The sequence below is a fragment of the Aquarana catesbeiana genome, linkage group LG03 (assembly GCF_042186555.1).
Source record: "Aquarana catesbeiana isolate 2022-GZ linkage group LG03, ASM4218655v1, whole genome shotgun sequence".
Lineage (NCBI taxonomy): Eukaryota > Metazoa > Chordata > Amphibia > Anura > Ranidae > Aquarana > Aquarana catesbeiana.
In genome coordinates, this window is record NC_133326.1 from 9,962,302 (window position 1) to 9,986,313 (window position 24,012).

General features: G+C 47.7%; 1 protein-coding gene across 2 annotated transcripts in view; it reads left to right on the top strand.

The window, feature by feature from the left end:
* Nucleotides 1-22,900: 22,900 nt before the first annotated feature.
* Nucleotides 22,901-24,012, top strand: part of GOLM2 (golgi membrane protein 2) — a 77,028-nt gene continuing 75,916 nt past the window's right edge. For both annotated transcript variants that reach the window (XM_073618252.1, XM_073618253.1), the window contains exon 1: nt 22,901-23,334. In XM_073618252.1, the coding sequence (XP_073474353.1) occupies nt 23,008-23,334 (327 nt within the window). In that variant the 5' untranslated portion in view covers nt 22,901-23,007. The remainder of the gene's footprint in view (nt 23,335-24,012) is intronic.

The following is a 24,012-nucleotide window of genomic DNA, read 5'->3' on the forward strand; positions in this document are numbered from 1 at the left end:
TGTTCTCTCCTCTGTATACTCCTCACTACTCCCCCTCTGTATACCCCTCACTGTTCTCTCCTCTGTATACTCCTCACTGTTCTCTCCTCCATATACCCCTCACTGTTCTCTCCTCTGTATACTCCTCACTGTCCTCTCCTCTGTATACCCCTCACTGTCCTCTCCTCTGTATACTCCTCACTGTTCTCTCCTCTGTATACTCCTCACTACTCCCCCTCTGTATACCCCTCACTGTCCTCTCCTTGTATACTCCTCACTGTTCTCTCCTCCGTATACCCCTCACTGTTCTCTCCTCTGTATACCCCTCACTGTCCTCTCCTCTGTATACTCCTCACTGTTCTCTCCTCTGTATACTCCTCACTGTTCTCTCCTCCGTATACTCCTCACTGTCCTCTCCTCTGTATACCCCTCACTGTCCTCTCCTCTGTATACTCCTCACTGTTCTCTCCTCCGTATACTCCTCACTGTTCTCTCCTCTGTATACCACTCACTGTTCTCTCCTCTGTATACTCCTCACTGTTCTCTCCTCTGTATACTCCTCACTGTTCTCTCCTCCGTATACTCCTCACTGTTCTCTCCTCTGTATACTCCTCACTGTTCTCTCCTCTGTATACTCCTCACTGTTCTCTCCTCTGTATACTCCTCACTGTCCTCTCCTCTGTATACTCCTCACTGTTCTCTCCTCTGTATACTCCTCACTGTGCTCTCCTCTGTATACTCCTCACTGTTCTCTCCTCTGTATACTCCTCACTGTCCTCTCCTCTGTATACTCCTCACTGTTCTCTCCTCTGTATACTCCTCACTGTTCTCTCCTCTGTATACTCCTCACTGTCCTCTCCTCTGTATACTCCTCACTGTTCTCTCCTCTGTATACTCTTCACTGTTCTCTCCTCTGTATACATCTCACATCTCATACATCGCTCCTAAAGCGCCTCTAAGATGCTGCTTGTGGGACTTTTCTTGGCGTCCTGCCAGCACACCGCCTTCGGGTTCTTACACTGGAGTGATAGCAGGCGCTATTTTTAGCACTATAGCGCCTGTAAAGCGCCTCCATGTGAAAGTGGCCTATTAGTGTCCTGTTTGTCTGCAGTTCCGCTATAAGTCGCTGCCAATAATAGTAAAAATAAATAAATAAATCTATCCCCTATTTTGTAAACGCGATAACTTCTGTGCAAACCAATCAATATACGCTTATTGCAATTTTTTCTTTACCAAAAACATGTAGCAGAATACATATTGGCCTAAAATTTGTGAAGAAATTTTATTTTTCACTTTTTTTTTCTTGGATGTTTTATAGCAGAATGTAAAAAATATTTTTTTTTCCAAAATTGTCACTCTTTTTTTTTGTTTATAGCGCAAAAAATAAAAAACGCAGAAGTGATCAATTACCACCAAAAGAAAGCTCTATATGTGGGGGAAAAAAGGACATCAATTTTATTTGGGTACAGCGTCGTACGACCGCGCAATTGTCAGTTAACGTAACGTAGTGCCGTATCGCAAAAAAAGGCCTGGTCAGTAAGGGGGTAAACCTTCCGGAGCTGAAGCGGTTAACCCCTTCCCGCTGACGTAACACATATATGCGGCCTCAATGGACATATATGCATATCTCCCTTTATGTTGGGAGCAAGCCGCACAGCGTGCACCCAGCACAGAGACCGGGGTCTCACAGAGAGCCCAGGGCCCCGTACTTACAATCGGGAACCGGAACTCCTGATTCCAGGTCACCTGACCGCTGTGATAGACTCTGATTGGCTACCACAGTGATCAGTCACTGTGAAACCCGCCCCCTGTGTTTCTCTCTCTGTGAATGGAGAGGAAAGATACAATGTATCTCTCTCTTTCCTTGCAGAGGGGAAAAAAAAGTGTGTAAAGAAAGAAATAAATCATAATAATAATAAAAAAAAAAAAAATGAAATAAAAAAATACCTAGATCAAGGCTTGATCTAGGTTAGTGCCAGGGTTGGTGTTTGGGTCAAGTAAGGGTCAAAGGTCAGTATATATTGGGCAGGATTTTTTTTTCAACCACTTCCCGCCATATAGCAGAATGACGTGCGCAAAGTGGCTGTGTTATCCTGACCGGACGTCATATGACGTGGTCAGGATAACAAGCCTGCGTGCGCCAGCGGGGGTGGCGAGCAGCGCGGCGATTAGAGGTGCAGCGTGTCAGCCTTAAACGCTGCAACACTAATCTCGGTAAAGAGACTCTGACGGAGACTCTTTACCACGTGATCAGCTGTGTCCAATCACAGCTGATCACAATCTAAACAGGAAAAGCCGTGTATTGGCTTTTCCTCACTCGCGTCTGACAGAAGCGAGTAGAGGAGAGCCAATCGGTGGCTCTCCTGACAAGGGGGGTTTGCGCTGATTGATTATCAGTGCAGCCCCCCTGAGGATTCCCACCCAGGACCACCAGTGATGCCACCAGGATCACCAGGGATGCCCACCTCTGATGCCAATCAGTGCCCATATATGATGCCAATCAGTGCCCATCAGCAATGCCTGCCAGTGCCTCCATATCAGTGATGCCCATCAGTGCCATCTATCCGTGTCCATCGAGAAAAACAAGACCTAAGGCCTGAGTGGGACTTTAAATGAGGCAATACTGACATTTACCTCCATCCCCAATGCGTTTGAGCAAAAAAAAAGGAAAAATAATTGGTGGGACTTTGTATGAAGCACATAACTAAGTCAGACGAGCCAATCCATGTAAAAACATAATAATTTATTACAAAGGGTATACATACACATAAAGGATAATAAAAGTAATACAATCATATAATATAATATTGAATCTCATTGGATAAGTAGCATTCCTAGATAGTTCATGATAAAACAAATGTCTCAACATAATGTGCATGGTAATATAGTATTAGGTCTCAGTATAAAAAACCTGAACAATACATAATATAAGGCACTTGTCTCGACATCTTGATACATGATAGTAGACTTATGGTATGTAAACTACAATTGTAATAGTAGCATGTAGGTATAGTAACAATGAAGAATTGGTTCCTACTTATAGACTTCAATATAGTAGAAATTGGGCCTAAAAACTGTGACGTAGCATCGTAAAAAAACTCTACGCGTTTCGTGGCTACATTACCACTCGTCAGGAGCAGATGCATGATTTTAGAGGTATCTATAATAAAAAATGCCAAAGGAAGAATATAAGAGATAATAATAAAAAATAAGGCAAAAAAGAAAGAAAGAGGGGGAACATAAATGTCCCAAACACTCTCACCTATCTATAACATATGGGTACGACTGGTGATGATATTAATGGTAGAAGGCACTGCAGGAAACGCTGCCTTCTACCATTAATATCATCACCAGTCGTACCCATATGTTATAGATAGGTGAGAGTGTTTGGGACATTTATGTTCCCCCTCTTTCTTTCTTTTTTGCCTTATTTTTTATTATTATCTCTTATATTCTTCCTTTGGCATTTTTTATTATAGATACCTCTAAAATCATGCATCTGCTCCTGACGAGTGGTAATGTAGCCACAAAACGCGTAGAGCTTTTTTACGATGCTACGTCACAGTTTTTAGGCCCAATTTCTACTATATTGAAGTCTATAAGTAGGAACCAATTCTTCATTGTTACTATACCTACATGCTACTATTACAATTGTAGCTTACATACCATAAGTCTACTATCATGTATCAAGATGTCGAGACAAGTGCCTTATATTATGTATTGTTCAGGTTTTTTATACTGAGACCTAATACTATATTACCATGCACATTATGTTGAGACATTTGTTTTATCATGAACTATCTAGGAATGCTACTTATCCAATGAGATTCAATATTATATTATATGATTGTATTACTTTTATTATCCTTTATGTGTATGTATACCCTTTGTAATAAATTATTATGTTTTTACATGGATTGGCTCGTCTGACTTAGTTATGTGCTTCATACAAAGTCCCACCAATTATTTTTCCTTTTTTTTGCTCTATCCGTGTCCATCAGTGCCACCCATCAGTGTCCATCAGTGCCCATCTATACCCATCAGTGCCGCCTTATCAGTGTCAGTGCAGCCTCGTCAGTGTCCATCAGTGCCGTCTATCAGTGCCACCCATAAGTACCCATCAGTGCAGCCTTTCAGTGCCGCCTATCAGTGCCCAGCAGTGCCGCATATCAGTGCTGCATATCATTGCCAGCTGATCAGTGCCACCTCATTGGTGCCACCTCATCACTGCCCATCTGTGCCGCCTTATCAGTGCCCATCAGTGAAGGAGAAAACTTACTTATTTACAACATTTTATAACAAAAACAAAGAAAACTTCTTTTTTTTTTTTCAAAAATTTCAGCCTTTTTTATTTGTTTAGCAAAAGATAAAAACCGCAGAGGTGATCAAATACCACCAAAAGAAACCTCTATTTGTGGGAACAAAATGATAAAAATGTTGTTTGGGTACAACGTCGCATGACCTTCTGTAGCAGGAGAATTTATTTTGGGTTGTTTTTTGGTAGTAGGTTATGGTAGTGACAAGAAATATACAAATAAGTAAAAAAAAAATTTTTTTTTCTTTTTTTAGTATTTTGGGCCAGTTTTCCTTTGATAAGAAAAAAAAAATCAGGAGATATCCATTACTATTTACCACCAAATGAAAGCCCAAATTTGTCCTGAAAAAAACGCGGTATAATCCACCTGGATGCACAAAAGTCGCTGTGGCGATATGTACGTTTTTTTTGACACATGTCAAAGTTGCAAAACTGTGCTTAAGCATTAAGATTTGTTTTACATAGTTACATAGTAGGTGAGGTTGAAAAAAGACATTATATGTCAGTATTACATTGTATATCCCTGTATGTTGTGGTCATTCAGGTGCTTATCTAATAGTTTCTTGAAACTATTGATGCCCCCCCCCCCAACTGAGACCACCGCCTGTGGAAGGGAATTCCACATCCTTGCCGCTCTTACAGTAAAGAACCCTCTACGTAGTTTGAGGTTAAACCTCTTTTCTTCTAATTTTAATGAGCGGCCATTTTACCCTTGGGTGTCAAGGGGTTAAAGGGGATGGTTGCAGGTGTATAAAAATGTGTCTCAGCAGCCTATTTTTACCCCACGCCAAGTGCAACTGTAAACTAAATCCATGCAAATTTCAATACAATGTTGAGCAGCAGCTTGGACAATAGCAGAAATGCCAAAAGTGATCTCTGGAATGGGATTCGGTTTTTTTTCGATAATTGTCTGTAAAGCTTTTTGCATCTCACAATGTTGTAATTTATAAAGCACAGCGGGATCCCCTCGTTCAGCATTGACAAATACGACGCCGGGGACCTGAGTTCATCCGCCGGGCCAGCACCATGACACCACACTTTTAATTTGGGAGAGTGATGTGCTCATTAGTGAAGCGGCATGTAAGTCGGAGGCGATAAGCCGGGTTCAGACACAGCAGGAATAATTCAAAGTGAGATTATTTAATTCCTTATTGGACTGGGAGAGCTTCTCATTTCACCTACTTATCTAACTCAGCCAGTTTATAGGGAAACATCAATTAACAGAACATTTAAGGAGAAGTGCGGGGAAAGCTCATTTGGCTGTACATCTCCTGGGGGTCACATTCATTCTGTACATCTCCTGGGGGTCACATTCATTCTGTACTCCTCCTGGGGGTCACATTCATTCTGTACTTCTCCTGGGGGTCACATTCATTCTGTACTTCTCCTGGGGGTCACATTCATTCTGTACATCTCCTGGGGGTCACATTCATTCTGTACTTCTCCTGGGGGTCACATTCATTCTGTACTTCTCCTAGGGGTCACATTCATTCTGTACTTCTCCTGGGGGTCACATTCATTCTGTACTTCTCCTGGGGGTCACATTCATTCTGTACTCCTCCTGTGGGTCACATTCATTCTGTACTTCTCCTGGGGGTCACATTCATTCTGTACTTCTCCTGGGGGTCACATTCATTCTGTACTTCTCCTGGGGGTCACATTCATTCTGTACTTCTCCTGGGGGTCACATTCATTCTGTACTTCTCCTGGGGGTCACATTCATTCTGTACTTCTCCTGGGGGTCACATTCATTCTGTACTCCTCCTGGGGGTCACATTCATTCTGTACTTCTCCTGGGGGTCACATTCATTCTGTACTCCTCCTGGGGGTCACATTCATTCTGTACTTCTCCTGGGGGTCACATTCATTCTGTACTTCTCCTGTGGGTCACATTCATTCTGTACTTCTTCTGGGGGTCACATTCATTCTGTACTCCTCCTGGGGGTCACATTCATTCTGTACTTCTCCTGGTGGTCACATTCATTCTGTACTTCTCCTGTGGGTCACATTCATTCTGTACTTCTCCTGTGGATCACATTCATTCTGTACTTCTCCTGGGGGTCACATTCATTCTGTACTTCTTCTGGGGGTCACATTCATTCTGTACTTCTCCTGTGGATCACATTCATTCTGTACTTCTCCTGTGGATCACATTCATTCTGTACTTCTCCTGGGGGTCACATTCATTCTGTACTTCTCCTGGGGGTCACATTCATTCTGTACATCTCCTGTGGGTCACATTCATTCTGTACTTCTCCTGGGGGTCACATTCATTCTGTACTTCTCCTAGGGGTCACATTCATTCTGTACTTCTCCTAGGGGTCACATTCATTCTGTACTTCTCCTGGGGGTCACATTCATTCTGTACTTCTCCTGGGGGGTCACATTCATTCTGTACATCTCCTGGGGGTCACATTCATTCTGTACTTCTCCTGTGGGTCACATTCATTCTGTACTTCTCCTGGGGGTCACATTCATTCTGTACTCCTCCTGTGGGTCACATTCATTCTGTACAGCTCCTGGGGGTCACATTCATTCTGTACTCCTCCTGGGGGTCACATTCATTCTGTACATCTCCTGGGGGTCACATTCATTCTGTACTTCTCCTGGGGGTCACATTCATTCTGTACTCCTCCTGGGGGTCACATTCATTCTGTATTCCTCCTGGGGGTCACATTCATTCTGTACTTCTCCTGGGGGTCACATTCATTCTGTACTCCTCCTGTGGGTCACATTCATTCTGTACTCCTCCTGTGGGTCACATTCATTCTGTACTTCTCCTGGGGGTCACATTCATTCTGTACTTCTCCTGGGGGTCAAATTCATTCTGTACTTCTCCTGGGGGTCACATTCATTCTGTACTTCTCCTGGGGGTCACATTCATTCTGTACTTCTCCTGGGGGTCACATTCATTCTGTACTCCTCCTGTGGGTCACATTCATTCTGTACTCCTCCTGTGGGTCACATTCATTCTGTACTTCCCCTGGGGGTCACATTCATTCTGTACTTCTCCTGGGGGTCACATTCATTCTGTACTTCCCCTGGGGATCACATTCATTCTGTACTTCTCCTGGGGGTCACATTCATTCTGTACTTCTCCTGGGGGTCACATTCATTCTGTACTTCTCCTGTGGATCACATTCATTCTGTACTTCTCCTGGGGGTCACATTCATTCTGTACTTTTCCTAGGGGTCACATTCATTCTGTACTCCTCCTGGGGGTCACATTCATTCTGTACTTCTCCTGTGGATGACATTCACTCTGTACTTCTCCTGTGGGTCACATTCATTCTGTACTTCTCCTGTGGACGACATTCATTCTGTACTTCCCCTGGGGGTCACATTCATTCTGTACTTCTCCTGGGGGTCACATTCATTCTGTACTTCTCCTGTGGATCACATTCATTCTGTACTCCCCCTGGGGGTCACATTCATTCTGTACATCTCCTGGGGGTCACATTCATTCTGTACTTCCCCTGGGGGTCACATTCATTCTGTACTCCTCCTGGGGGTCACATTCATTCTGTACTTCTCCTGGGGGGTCACATTCATTCTGTACTTCTCCTGTGGATCACATTCATTCTGTACTTCTCCTGTGGATCACATTCATTCTGTACTTCTCCTGTGGATCACATTCATTCTGTACTCCTCCTGGAGGTCACATTCATTCTGTACTTCTCCTGGGGGTCACATTCATTCTGTACTTCTCCTGGGGGTCACATTCATTCTGTACATCTCCTGGGGGGTCACATTCATTCTGTACATCTCCTGGGGGTCACATTCATTCTGTACTCCTCCTGGGGGGTCACATTCATTCTGTACTTCTCCTGTGGGTCACATTCATTCTGTACTTCTCCTGGGGATCACAGGAGTTTAATTCATTCTGTACTTCTGTGACCCATTTTCAGCAGACAGCGGGCTGAAGCCCGCTGTCGGCTGACGTCACCGAGCCAGTTCTCCTGGGTGGTCACATTCATTTTGTACTCCTCCTGAGGGTCACATTCATTCTGTACTTCTCCTGTGGATGACATTCATTCTGTACTTCTCCTGGGGGTCACATTCATTCTGTACTCCTCCTGGGGGTCACATTCATTCTGTACTTCTCCTGGGGGTCACATTCATTCTGTACTTCTCCTGTGGATCACATTCATTCTGTACTCCTCCTGGGGGTCACATTCATTCTGTACATTTCCTGGGGGTCACATTCATTCTGTACTTCCCCTGGGGGTCACATTCATTCTGTACTCCTCCTGGGGGGATGTGACCGCCAGGAGGAGTACAGAATGAATGTGACCCCCAGGAGAAGTACAGAATGAATGTGATCCACAGGAGAAGTACAGAATGAATGTGATCCACAGGAGAAGTACAGAATGAAAGTGACCCCCCAGGAGAAGTACAGAATGAATGTGGATCCTGGATCAGCACCCAGCTCAGCCTCTCAGTGAGCCACTGAGAGGCTGAGCTGGCCGCTCCCACCCCCTCCACAGCGCTCCAGTAAGCGCTGGAGGGGCAGAGCAATCAGCGGTGACTGACAGTCAGCAGCTCTCTGCTCAGGGAGCTCTAAAATCCGGCAGTGTTTTATCCCTCGGTTCTCCATCTGAGGCCCCTTTCACACAGGGGCGGTGGGTGCGTTGGCCGTAAAGCATTAATTTCGTGGCGCTATTCGGCCGCTAGCGTGGTGCTTTTACCCCCCCACTAGCGGCCGAGAAAGAGTTAAAACCAAGGCAAAGCGCTGCTGCAGCCGCGCTGCCCCATTGATTTCAATGGGCAAGAGCAGTTTAGGAGCGGTGTATACACCGCTCCTTCACCGCTCCAAAGATGCTGCTAGCAGGACTTTTTTTACCGTCCTGCTAGTGCACCGCTCCAGTGTGAAAGTCCTCGGGGGTCTAAGACCCCTTTCACACTGGGGCACTTTGCAGGCGCTATAACGCTGAAAGAGCCGCTGTTGTCTCTCCAATGTGAAAGCCCCGAGGGCTTTCACACTGGAGCGGTGCGCTAGCAGGACGGTAAACAAAGTCCTGCTAGCAGCATCTTTGGAGTGGTAAAGGAGCCGCTCCTGCCCATTGAAATCAATGGGGCAGCGCGGCTATACCGCCGGCATAGCGCTGCCGTAGCAGCGCTTTGTGGTGGTTTTAACCCTTTCTTGGCTGCTAGCGGGGGGGGGTAAAAGTGCCCTGCTAGCGGCCGAATAGCGCCGCAAAATTGACTGTAAAGCGTCGCTATTTTTACCACCGACGCACCCACCGCCCCAGTGTGAAAGGGGCCTTAGAGCCAGCGGGTGACAGATGCAGTTTACAGAGTAAACTGTAGATTTTTTTTTTTTGTGTTGTGTATTCTTAAAGCAATTTTAAGCCCAAAACCAAGTCACTAAAGAAGGGAAAGACCACACCATGTGCCCATTACTTTCAGTCTATATCCCTATTATACGTCGACTTCAAACTTTTCTCCAAAATATTAGCAATATGCCTGGTCCCTTACTTACAACACATTATCCATCTAGACCAAGGGCCTTCAAATTTTCTAAACAAAGTCCTTCAGACTTTAGGTGGGCTGGACTATGGCCAGTGCAAGTAGAATATGCCCCAGCATCAATGGAAGTAAACCATTCCCTGGGTTTCGTGGTCAGTGGGAGTAAAAAAATATAAAGCATATATTGTTAGTAGGAGGACGGATAATGGCCTCTATTGTTGGTGTCAATGGGAGGAATACTGCCCCACTACTGGTGTCAGTGGAAGGAATAGTGCCTCTACCTTGTTGATAGTGGGAGGAATAATGCCCCATCATTGGTATCAGTGGGAGGAATAGTGCCCCATCATTGGTATTAGTGAAATAAATCGTGCCCCATCATTGGTATCATTGGGAGGAATAGTGCCCCATCATTAGTATCAGTGGAAGGAATAGTGTCCCATCATTGGTATCAGTAGGAGAAATAGTGTCCCATCATTGGTATCAGTGGGAGGAATAGTGCCCCATCATTGGTATCAGTGGGAGGAATAGTGTCCCATCATTGGTGTCAGTGGGAGGAATAGTGTCCCATCATTGGTATCAGTGGGAGGAATAGCGTCCCATCATTGGTATCAGTGGGAGGAATAGTGTCCCATCATTGGTATCAGTGGGAGGAATAGTGTCCCGTCATTGGTATCAGTGGGAGGAAAAGTGTCCCATCATTGGTGTCAGTGGGAGGAATAGAACCCCATCATTGGTATCAGAGGGAGGAATAATGCCCCATCATTGGTGTCAGTCAGAGGAATAATTCCTCATATCAGTTAAAGCAGGGGTTGGCAACCTACAGCCCGCCGCTGCTAAATGTCCGGCCCATTAGTGCATGCGATGATGTTTTAACCCCTTCACACCGACCGTACGCAAATATGCGGCATTGGCTTGAAGGGGTTATACACTGGTGATGCCTGCGGTTGGCTTTCTTGGGAAAACAACCAATGTGGCTAAGAAGCCACTTGGCATTTATCACAAGGAGCGGGAGAGAACGTTCCCCCCCCCCCCCTCCTGCTGCCTTCCGCGGCTCGCCCAGGCTCCCCCCTCCCACACGGAGGCCCGAGCGACCAGCCGGCTTGTCCGCTGGCTGGCCGTAGACCAAAATGAAGCCGGAATCGGCTTCGATCAGGTCTCAGGTTTAGTAACCCGGAAGCAATGTCATGACATCACTTCCGGTTTACTGAAGACTTAAAGGCGCCAAATTTTAAAAAATGACAGTATTCAAAACTGACAAATTTGGCCTTTTGAATGCTATTAAGTGTAAAGGAGGAATTTGGGGTCTTATAGACCCCTCCATAAAGAGTACCTGTCACTGCCTATTACTGTAAACGTGACAGCAATAAAAGTGAATAAAATGTTTTTTTTTATTGTACAAATAGACAAATATACTTACATTAATGGCATAATCATACCATCAAACGTCTTACAAATACATTATACAGACTAACATAGCCACAACAAAAAATAAATAAATAAATAAAAAGACAAAAAGGGGGGAATGATGGCAACACATAGACATCATATATTGAAATTGTATTAGGTCGCGTTAAGCTTCTAAATTTTTTTTTTTAAAGGGACAGTGTAAAAATAAAATAAATAAGAAAAAAAAAGATGTAAAGCGACCCATTCCTCCATGCTTACACAGCTGGGGGGGCTGTGTAATATGCAGGGGGGCTGTGTAATGTAAAGGGGTCCAGAGGTATGGGGGCTGTGTAATGTAAAGGGGTCCAGAGGTGCAAGGGCTGTGTAATGTAAAGGGGTCCAGAGGTGCAGGGGTCTGTGTAATGTAAAGGGGGCCAGAGGTGCAGGGGGCTGTGTAATGTAAAGGGGTCCAGAGATGCAAGGGTTGTGTAATGTAAAGGGGTCCAGAGGTGCAGGAGGTGTGTAATGTAAAGGGGTCCAGAGGTGCAGGGGTCTGTGTAATGTAAAGGGATCCAGAGGTGCAAGGGCTGTGTAATGTAAATAGGTCCAGAGGTGCTGGGCTGTGTAATTTAAGGGGGTCCAGTGGTGCAGGGGCTGTGTAATGTAAGGGGAGCCAGAGGTGCGGGTTCTGTGTAATGTAAAGGGGTCCAGAGGTGCAGGGGTCTGTGTAATGTAAAGGGGGACAGAGGTGCGGGGGCTGTGTAATGTACGGGGAGCCAGAGGTGCGGGGGCTGTGTAATGTAAAGGGGTCCAGAGGTGCAGGGGTCTGTGTAATGTAAAGGGGGACAAAGGTGCGGGGGCTGTGTAATGTAAAGGGGGACAGAGGTGCGGGGGCTGTGTAATGTAAAGGGGGCCAGAGGTGCGGGGGCTGTGTAATGTAAAGGGATCCAGAGGTGCAGGGGTCTTTGTAATGTAAAGGGGGCCAGAGGTGTGGGGGCTGTGTAATGTTATCTTAATTTATTAGCAGGTAAAAGCAGCCCTCCGTGCATTCACATACATTGAATCCGGCTGAAGTGGAAAAAGGTTGCTAAACCCCTGAGTTAAAGGATTAGTAACCAAAGGGACAAAGGCAAGCAAAGGGCCACATCCTGCCCCCAGGCCGCAGTTTTGAAACCACTGCTTTAGACTTTAGGGGGGCCAACCTGTGACCATAGGGAGTAGAAAAGCTCCCAACATCCGTGGGAAAAAAATGCCCCATTGTTTGTTTCAGTGGGAGTAAGAGTAATTGTGCCCCATCATTGATGTCACTGGGCCCCATTGTCGGTTGTCATTGGGAGAAATTGTGCCCCATCATTGGTGTTATTGGAAAAAATTGTGCCCCATCATTGATATCAGTGGGAGGAATTGTGCCCCATCATTGATTCCATTGGGCCCCATTGTTGGTGTCATTGGGAGAAATTGTGCCCACCATTGGTGCCATTGGGAGGAATTGTGCCCCATCATTGGTGTCATTGGGCGGAATTGTGCCCCTTCATTGGTTTCAGTGGGAGGAATTATGCTCCAGTGTTGGTATCAGTGGATGAAATCGTGCCCCAAGGGCCAGAAAAAAGCAAGCTAAGGGCTGCTTCTGGCCCTCGGGCCGCAGTTTGGAGACCACTAATCTAATCATATTCCTGGTATTTAATGTCAAAGTACCGATGTATAACGACGGTGGGCGGTCCGGAAGTGGTTAGTACTGATTCCATGGACTTAAAAATAAGAGGTGGGATATAAAGAGGAGCGTACCAAATAGAGAAGTTTGGGAAGTAGTATCATTTTCACCAAGTTGATACATCCCATAACTCTGAGGGGGAGTCGAGACCATGTCTGTGTTTTGGATTTTAACACTACATAGTGGATGTAAAGTCTCGCTTTTTTTCTTTAAAAATAACAAACATGTCATACTTACCTGCTCTGTGTAATGGTTTTGCACAGAGCAGCATCGATCCTCTTTTTCACGGGTCCCTCTTTGCTGCCCCTGGCCCCTCCCTCCTGTTGCTATGGGGGCACCCGAGCCGCAGCTCCCTCTGTCCATTCAGACACAGAGCCGTGATCAGGCCCTGCCCCCTTTCTCTCTTTATTGGCTAAATGACTTTAATTGACAGCAGAGGGAGCCAATGGCGCCTCGCTGCTGTCTCGGCCAATGTGGAGGGGAGTCCCAGGCAGCCGAGACACTCCTGCAGCATCGCTAAATCTAGAGGGTCCTCAGGTAAGTGTTAGGGGTGCTGAGAGCGGCTGCTGCACACAGAAGGCTGCACCTTCTGCCTTTACAATCACCTTAAGGTTAAGATAGTCCGTCAGGAAGTGGGAGACTTGAATACCTAAGTACCTGATCTGACTTGCTCTCATCAAAGGCAGGGCAGCTTGTTCAGTTGTAGGGACGCCTATGTCCAGAGAGAGAATTTGGGATTTTAGCCCAGTTAATCTGCAAGCCTGAGAATTCCCCAAAATGCCTGATGAGTTGTAAAGCAGCGGACAGTGATGGGCCCGCATCTCCTAAATATAGGAGCATGTCATCCGCATATAAGCTAAGTGTTTTGGTGATCTGTCCGAAGCGGAGGCCTCTAATATCTGGATGCACTCTGATGGCAATGGCAAGGGGTTCTACAGCCAATGCATAAAGCAATGGGGACATGGGGGCAACCTTGACGAGTGCCTCTTATGAGGGGAAAAGTGTCACAAATGCTACCATTAACTTGAATCCGGGCCATAGGAGCCTGATATAAAAGTTGGAGTCATTTAATACATTTCGGGCCAAAACCAAACCTGCAAAGACATTCTCATAAATAGTTCCACTCCACAGGGTCGAATGCCTTGGTGGCATCTAAACTGACCACAACCCTGGAATCTATGACCTTGTGAGCGGATTGAAGGTTCATAAAGAGACGTCTAATGTTAAAAGCTGCGTTTTTATTGGGCATGAATCCTACTTGATGTCACGAGGGTCACGTATCTGATGTGAGACCGAAGTAGTGGGGAGGCCTCGCACCTCGGGTCCTTGAAGCCTCTGGAGATGGAGACAGAGACTTGGTGGACACCGAGTGGCACGGGTGCCAGGGGTGTGGAGCACCATGCAAGCCTTAGCCGAGATCTGAGCCGAGGTCAAGTCCAGTTTGGCAACGAAGTATAAAAGGGTTAATCAGAAGAAGAATGGTCGAGATCCAAGCCGGGGTCAGTTCCAATCTGGCAGCTGAGTACAAAAGGGATAAAGAATTAGAATGGTCAAGGTACAAATCCGAGGTCAATGGCAAGCAGCAATCAATAGTTGTCAAATAGGTTTCCAGGTCACAAGTTCAGACAGATCACACACTAGCACAGGAACAAGGGGGGACTGAAGATAATCCAGCAATTTGGCCGTGTCTGGGCTTATATAGGGAAGTATGAGGTCACTTCCTGTGCGCCTTCTGGACATTTTCCCACCTTTTTCCATCAGGTTGATGCCACTTTCTGTGCGCCCCCTGGGCATTTTCCCGCCTTTTTCCATCAGGTTGAGGTCACTTCCTGTGCGCCTCCTGGGCATTTTCCTGCCTTTTTCCATCGGGTCTTCTTCGCAGGTGCGGGTTGGCGCACTGAGGCGTCTTTGGCGCATGCTCAGTTGGCACGGATTTCCTCTTGCAGCAACGCGCCATTGGTGCATGCGTAGTAAGCCCTGGACTCTTACACTTGAGTGAATCAGACTCAATATGACTTTATTAGGGTGTAATGCTAGAATTTTGGCGAGGATTTTAACATCCAATTGCAGGAGAGATATGGGTCGATACGATTTTGGGAGTAAGGGGTCTTTTCTGGGTTTGGATATTAAAACTATAAGAGCTTCTCCCATAGAGGCAGGTAAGGTAGCTGTGTCAAATATATGGGTATATAATGCTTTCAAATTAGGGGCGAGGACCTCCCTAAACTGATTATAAAATTCTAGGGGAAGCCCACCCGAACCCTGCGCTTTAGAGGTCATGAAATGATCCAGTGCCTCCTCTATATCATCAATGGTATTCGGGCCCTCCATTCGACTAAGCTGGAAAGAAGTCAGTGTGGGAAATGCAACAGTTTGCAAAAATGAAGACAGGTCACTATGAGAATATCGAGCGGCAGAGGAGTATAGATCTGAGCAGAAGGCTCTAAACTCACTAGACTCAAGGTCAGGTTCAGTGACACTCGTCCCAGAAGTGGTTTGAAGGATAACTACAACGAGAGGCCGATGGTCAAGGTGGGCCATATAGCCGAGAAGCTTACCAGCCCTTTCACCATACTTGAATATACCTTGTTTACTGAAAAAAATCTGCTGTTTGGCTTTATCAAAGTGTAGTTGATTAATGAGCCTGGTCAGTAGTGGGGTCATTAGCTGTAGTGGGGTCAGTCTGAAAGACTTGCTCCAGGGAATGCAAATGGTCTTCTGCTTGCTGTAGTACCAGCCTTGATGAGGCCTTGTGTCTGGCAATGTGGGCGGATAAAATCACACATGCATGCAACTTAAACGTCTCCCACACCATCCTGGTGGATGCTGTATTGCTGTTCCAAAATAAAAATCCCACTGTAGCTGTTCCATTCCAGTGAGAGTGGAAAGCAAATGGGGTTCAATCCCCAAATACGGGTGGGGGGGGGGGCGGCAACCATATAGTAGCCCAATATGGTTAAAGATCAGATAGTACTCGGACACCACACCCTAAATCGGACATAGGACAATGCTGGCATAAGGGCTCGGCGTATGCCGATGACCTTTTATTTTTCATAAGTCAACCAGAAGTCTCGGTCCCCAACCTGATGGCTGAGTTTTAAAGCTATGGAGCGTTATCCAAATTTCAAATAAATTACCAAAAATCTGAGGTCTTGAACCTATCTGTGCCGAGGAGTCGTTGAAAAGACTTGGGTCCAATTTTCCCTTCAAATGGGCTGCCTGGTGATCCAACTAGCGAATGACTTCCCGAGAATGTATTCCTCAATTGTCGCACCACTTCTCTCCTCTTTCAGGAAGGACTTAGCTGGCAAGCATACATTCTCTTGGATGGGTAGATGTAATACCATAAGGCAGAATCTTCTACCTAAACTCCTGTATTTGTTCCAGACTTTATCCGATCTTTATCCCATCTTCTTTTTTGCGATTGGTTCAGTCGATCTGGAATAACTTTGTGTGGGCTGACAAACTGGCTTAAACACATGATTCTCAGATGACAGAAGACAGAGGGTGGAATTTTTGCAGACATATAAGCAGGAGGGGGCAGCTGCCCTGGGCACTATGGTATCGTGATAGGTGGGACGCTGCCTGCAAGGAGATTGGGAGGGGGGATTTGTGTTAGGAGTGGGAATTTGGAGGGGGGGGGGTGACAGGGGGAATGCATTATTCTAGGAGGAAAAATTGGGGGGGGGGGGGGTGCTAGAAGTTGTGATTTGGGATTATTTGTGTTGGGAGGGGGGATAGGGGAAAAGGATTTGTGCTAGAAGGGGGGTTTGTACTAGAAGAGGTGAAATGGTGGAGGGGGAGGGGATTTGTGCTTGGAGGGAATTTTTTTTTTTTTGGGGGGGGGGGGATTTTGAGCTGGTAGGGATGATTGGGAGTATCTGTGCTAGGAGTGGGGATCTTGGCTAGAAGGGTGGATTGGGGGAATTTGTGATGGGAGGGGGGTGGAATTTGTGATGGGGGGAAGGATGTGTACTTGAAGGGAAAATTTGAGGGGTAGAGGATTTGTGCTAAGAGAAGGGGTCAATTTGTGCGGGGGGGGGGATTTGTGGAGAGAGAGAATTTAAGCTGGGAGGGGGGGCAAAGGTTTTTGCTGGGAGGGGGGATTTCAGCAGGGGGGTGGTGTTGTCCTGGGAGAAGGGGGAATTTATAATTGGGGGTAGGCATGCAGATTAGTGCCCAATTTTTTTTGGGGGGGGGGGGGGGCGGCAGGATTTTTGCTGGCCCCGCCCCAAACCCCAGCCATCCCCGCCGTGCTCCACTGCATGTACCCTTCTTTAACAGACACTTGCTGGCGCTGCGATACAGACGCAGGCGAAATGATGCAGATATTCTGGTCTTGCCCAAAGCTCCAACCATTTTGGAAACAAGTCCATTCCATAGTACAGGCAGACCCCGGGTTACGAATAAGGTAGGTTCTGTAGGTTTGTCTAAGTTCCATCTGTAAGTTGTGTAGCACCCTGGCGTTTAGTCAGGGAGCTCCTCACAAATTGACTTGCCAAGAGTAGCCATCTTGGTCGATTGATAGAGCTCTATTGATTTCTCCCTAAGTTTGGCATTGTTGCACTTTTCTCTTCTACCACTAGGTGGCCAGGAACTTGGTGGTACTAGATATGAGAAGGGCAACCCAAGGTCAGGTTATGGGTATATGGGGTATCTCAGCCAATGAGCAGGGGTTTTCTTGAATCCCTTGGCCTGCTGGGAGAACCTATATATTCAGGTGATCTGGGCTCTGTGCCACCTGGACGGCTGTCTGAACGGACGTGTGTCATACGTCCTGGGCTGCTAGGCTGTATGAGGGCCTATCCAGAAGTAAGAGGGCAGCACAGGGTTGGGACTGCGGCTTGCAGTCCAACCGAAAGTGACGGTTCTGCCGGCCGGGAAACCTGCCAGTGGTCAGAGGTAGAAGGGAAGCTGTCGCCACAAAGGATCCGACCACCTTGTTACCAGGGACCACAGTGAGTAACTGAAGCAAGTACCGGAACCATATCAGAAAACTTCAGACGTGATCAAGTCAGGGACCCAACCCGCGGAGGAGACGCTTGCAGGGCAGCCTTGTGAGTCAAGCCAGGAACCTCGCCAGTTAGCAGGGGTAAAGCTTGAGAAGTATGTGGAGTTCCAAGCTAGGGACCCAGCAGGGAAGCAGGGGTGACGCTTGAGGAGATACCACCGCAAACCTTGGAGGAGCTCAAGGGATTTAGAGTTAGTGAATCAGTGGGCCTAATGAGAGACTGGGAGCTCAATGTTGAAGAACTACAAGGAGCAGTTGTAGAGAAGCTGAGAGAACTGTTACGTTTGAGTTAGGAACTGTTATAGACTGTTACCATAGGAGACAGCATTCCTGCATGTGCAGATGTGGCCTTTTCCTGCACGGCAGTTTTCCTATTGAAGTCTCGGAGTCTGCCAATTGAAGCTATACCTACTTAAGGGTATCCTGGCCCTAGCCCTCTTTCCACCAAAGATACAAAAAGGACTGTCAAAAGAAATAAAACCTCTTTTACATCCAAGAAGTGTCTGGTGCCCAATGACTTTCACCATCTTTGCACCCACTATGCCTCACAACCCACTACATATTGAAGGATGTCAGCTGTCTTTAGCCTTGGAGGTCCTCATTAGACTGGACAAGGCCAGAGACCTTGCTACAGTTGGAACAGGTACATTTTTTAAGTGTAACTCCAGCCCAAAAAAATATTTTTTAGGATTTGGATAGCAAAGGGAAGGGTTAACTGGCAATGCAATGATGTGGGATTGCTGATAGGTTCGCCGGACAGTAGGTGGCAGCATGCAGTGAGCACCAAAATGGCCACCTGGCGGTTTCCAGGACCTGTGTGACGTCACGCTGCCTCCGTTCTTAGGTACAAGTCTTATGTAAGTCAGATGATAATAATTTGGGGAACTGCCTGTACTGAAGTTGACATACAGACCCTCACCCTATACTCCAGGATTTTTTCTTTTACACCATTGTAACATAAAAAAGGAGGAGAAACTGACCACAGCTTCTCAAACCACGGATTTTATAGGCACAGCATGTGACGGTATGTATAAAAATGAACACATTCTATTGGATATACATTAAAATACATCATATGAAAAAGGGGGGAAGTGATAAAAGAAGCACCCTCCATCTAACAAAGAGTCAACAGGTACCCAATCATATGATATGGAGACAAAAAAAAAAAAAAAATCACGGTATATTGCAAAGTGCATAGAGATCCAGCAGTAGGGTCAATGTTCAATCGGATACATTAGTATGCTGCTGGTGTGTTGCTCCATATTCAAACATCAACGCGTTTCGCAAGATATGCTTGCTTCTTCAGGACTGATTGGGTGGGTGCTGAATGACTTTGGATGCAGAGGAGAGTATGGCAAATACCAGAAAGGAGGGATGAGACACACATGGGGGCATCAACAAGGGAAGGGAGAGCGGAGATCCCCCAATAAAGGGGAAACCCCTCTAGATATAACCACAGGAGACAGCCAATATATATCTCTCAGGGTGTGCATGTATATGTATATTGCTGCATTATCGATCAGGTACCAAAGTCTGACTAAAGGAGGATAGGTGTAGCGCAAAAGGAATGTGATACTGAAAACTTATATGAAGTCACTTGGTAACGAACACAGGTCACCCCACAACAACTAAATACATCAGGGCGACTGCCTTTGGTATTCTGTATATACTGGAATAGCCCCAACAATCTAAGGTTTGTATATACAGACTGGCATGCGTCACAGCCGTAAAGCATAGAGATAGACCACCATGGCCGTTCTAACATCCCGTAGAAAGCATACAAACGATCGATAGACACCTGGCCAATGTGACTCGCTCTTGTATCCCCACACTATGGAAATCCCCCACATTGCCCTCTTTGTCACTCTGGTTTCATGAGATAGAAGATATGAGGATGCTTGAAGATTTGACGAGTCTTGTGAAAGGTCCAGAGGAGAAAAACCAACAAAACGTGGTTTCATTGGACGGCATACTCTTGCACCGCATGAATTCCAACACATTTATGCCAGCAGAGTACAGAGTGAGGTCTCGGTTGTAGTCCTGTGCAGTACTTGGTGGTCTCGAGGTCTTCATTGCCCCCTGTACTGTAGTGCTATGCGAAACACTGCACAGCCATATCCATAACTTACACAAGATAGAGAGAGACAATGGGGCATGATGCCGGCCCAGGGGAGAGGTCAACCCTCTCCGATCTAACGAAAACCCGTTTAACGTATTTTCCAGAATATTCATAAATTCGAAAATTCGTGAATTTGCAAATTTGTAAATTCGGGAATTCAAAAATCCGAAAGTCCGAAATAATAACTATTAAATTATAGGTATTGGAATTTCCTTTCAAATTTGGCTGTTATGCCCCGTACACACGAGCGGATTTTCCGTCAGAAAAATCTTGGATGGTTTTTCCGACGGGATTCCGCTCAAGCTTGGCTTGCATACACACAGTCACACAAAACTTCGCTGAACTTTCGACCGTCAAGAACGCGGTGACGTACAACACTACGACGAGCCGAGAAAATGAACTTCAATGCTTCCCAGCATGCGTCGAATTGTTTTCCGAGCATGCGTAGGAATTTTGCGCGTCGTGATTGCTGCAGACGATCGGAAATTTGCGATCGGAACTTTTTCCGACCGAAAAAATGAGAACATGCTCTCAATCTTTTGCTGGCTGGAGTTGGGCCAGCAAAAGCCCGATGGAGCGTACACACGGTCGTATTTTCCGACCAAAAGCTCTCATCTGCCTTTTGTTGGCCGAATTTTCGATCGTGTGTACGCGGCATTAGAGAATGTAACGAATACTGACAGGCATCACTGATGGGTAGTGACAAGGATCGCTGATGAGCACTGACAGGCAGCACTCATGGGCACTGATAGGTGGCACAGCAGGCATCACTGATGGGCACTGTTGGGGCTGCCCTGATTATCAGTGTAGATGTCCCCTGTGTGGATTTTCCAGTGATCGATTCTCCTCTCCTCGCTGTCAGTATAGAGGAGAGGAACTCTAATAACCGCCACATCCTATTTACACTGTGGTCAGCTGTCATTGGACACACCTGGTCACATGGTAAAGAGCTGCTGTGATTGGCTCTTTACCAATATCGGTGATCTGAAGGACACGGTGATCACAGATCCGTGCCGATTAGGGTTGCCACATCATCCCTTTAATCCAGGACACACATTAATTACACGGGTTCTGAGGCTGATTTGATGCAGATAAGGCACCAAGTGAGTTTAATTACCACCTTAATCAGCCACAGAACCCGTGTAATTAATGTGTGTCCTGGATTAAAGGGATGATGTTGCAACCCTAGTGCTGATGCGTGTCGCAGGGGGCGTGCGTAGAGTTGCCACCTCATCCCTTTAAACCCGAACACCTTTGAATTAAACAGGTTCTGAGGCTAATTTAATGCAGATAAGGCAACAAGTGAGTTTAATTACCACCTTAATCAGCCAGAGAATCTGTGTAATTCATGTGTGTTCGGGTTTAAAGGGATGAGGTGGCAACCCTAGGCCATAGTTGCCAACATTGCAAAAAAAATATGTGGGACACTTTTTTGGCCGTACAATAATTAGGGAGTGGAGCATTCGTTTGTAGGCGTGGCTTAGCAAAAAAAAAATAGAAGTGCGGAGCGCGTCTCGGCGAAAAATGGGCGTGGCATCGCCTGCCACCAGCAGAGTCTGTCCTTGCATCAGGTGCCCCCGGCAGAGTCTGTCCTTGCATCAGGTGCCCCCAGCAGAGTCAGTATAGACCCCCTCAGTGCAGACCCCTTCAGTGCAGACCCCCTCCATCAGTGCAGATCCCCTCCATCAGTGCAGACCCCCTCCATCAGTGCAGACCCCCCCCATTAGTGCAGACCCCCCCTCAGTGCAGCCCCCCCTCTATTAGTGCAGACCCCCCTCAATTAGTGCAGACCCCCCCTCTATTAGTGCAGACCCCCCCTCTATTAGTACAGACCCCCCCTCAATTAGTGCAGCCCCCCCCTCAGTGCAGCGCCCCTCTATTAGTGCAAACCCCCCTCAATTAGTGCAGCCCCCCCCCTCAGTGCAGACCCTCCCCTCGTCCAGGAACAGCCGGCATTCTGCCGAGAAAGTTCCCCTCGGCAAGTAAGGACCCCCTGTACTGCGCAGGCGCAGCGCTTACGCAGTACGAGCCGGCAGAAATAGCCGAGCTGGTGAACTTTTCGGCAAGACACGGCTGCGCCGTGTCTTCAGTGGAGAGGGGAGGGGCCGTGCAGCTAAAGAAGCCGATTCATTGGGTGCACGGATCGAGCCCCCTTCCTCTCTCCACTGACTGAACACTAGGGGGAAGATCGAGCGGTGGCGCCGGCCGCCATTTTGCTGGAGCCAGCTGCTCCAAAAATAAAATAAAACAACCTTCCCGATTTTCCTTATGGAAAATCCTGATTCGGGACAGCCTCCAATCGGGACGAGGGTCCCAAAATCAGCATTGTCCCGGGAAAATCGGGACTGTTGGCAACTATGCCCTAGGCGTGCGGGAAGCGTGGTCACAGGAGGACGTCCATAGAAGCCCTCACTCCCGGCAATGTGAGCCTGCGCCATCTTTCGGCTATACCGCAGGCAGGAGGGGGTTAAAGTTTGCAGAGACAAAAAAAAAAACTGACAGCAAACGGGTCCCCAGAGGTCATCAGTAAAGAAGGGGGGAGGGGCGACACCCTGAAGGATGTCACCATCTGGGGGGTCAGGTACTGGCAGGGGGTGCTGGAAGAAGTGTGTGGTGATATCCTGTAATTTGGTTCAAATTCAGACACTGCCTGGTGAAGATGAGGAAGATTTTGATGTGTGGAAATAACTTCCGGCCTTACTTCCGCCTGCCCTGAACGGGCTCAGCGACCACTTCCTGGAAACCAGTGCAGTAAGCCACGCCCCGGGGAGACTGACAGCGCGGCCATGACAACGAATGCGGAACTGCGCCGCGCATGCGCATAGCTGCTACTCGCTCTTTTTTTTCCTCCTGCTTCTCAACTCAACTTCAGGGCGGAGTTCACCCGACCCCGTGAGCCAATCGGTGCTTTGTGAACCCGGGCGCCCCGCCCCTGCCGTGGAAGCGCCGCCCCGTCCCCCGGGTCAGCAGGTTAGGCGGCGTGGTGTGCGGGGAGATCGGTGATCGGTAGGCCGGACATGGTCGGGTTCGGAGCCCCGAGGCGGACGGGCCGCCTCCCCCCCTTCGTCCTGGTGGCGCTGCTGGCGGTGATCGGCCTCCTGGCCTTCAATTACTGGAGCGTCTCCTCCCGGCAGGCCGCCCTCCTGGAGGATCTCTCCGCTCTGCAGGAACAAGTCCAGCGGACGGAGGTGGCCCGGAGCCGGCTGGAGAAGAGACACTCCGACCTGATGGTCCAATCCGAGAGCGGGAGGAGGCAGCTGGAGCAACGGCTGGGAGAGTACCGGAGTGTGGAGGAGAGGCTGCAGGTCCGGGAGACGGAGGCCCAGAGGTGTGAGGGGGAGAGGGTGAGTACCGACCTACCTACCTACCCCACCTACCTACCTACCTACCTACCCCTGTATACACCTACCTATATACATACCTACCGGGAGACGGAGGCCCAGAGGTGTGAGGGGGAGAGGGTGAGTACCGACCTACCTACCTACCTACCTACCCCACCTACCTACCTACCCCTGTATACACCTACCCCACCTACCTACCTACCTACCCCTGTATACACCTACCTATATACATACCTACCGGGAGACGGAGGCCCAGAGGTGTGAGGGGGAGAGGGTGAGTACCGACCGACCTACCTACCTACCCCACCTACCTACCCACCCACCCCTGTATACACCTACCTACCTACCCCCACCTACCTACCCCTGTATACACCTACCTACCCACCCACCCCTGTATACACCTACCTATATACATACCTACCGGGAGACGGAGGCCCAGAGGTGTGAGGGGGAGAGGGTGAGTACCGACCGACCTACCTACCCACCCACCCCTGTATACACCTACCTACCTACCCCACCTACCCCCACCTACCTACCCCTGTATACACCTACCTACCCACCCACCCCTGTATACACCTACCTATATACATACCTACCGGGAGACGGAGGCCCAGAGGTGTGAGGGGGAGAGGGTGAGTACCGACCGACCTACCTACCTACCCACCTACCTACCCACCCCCA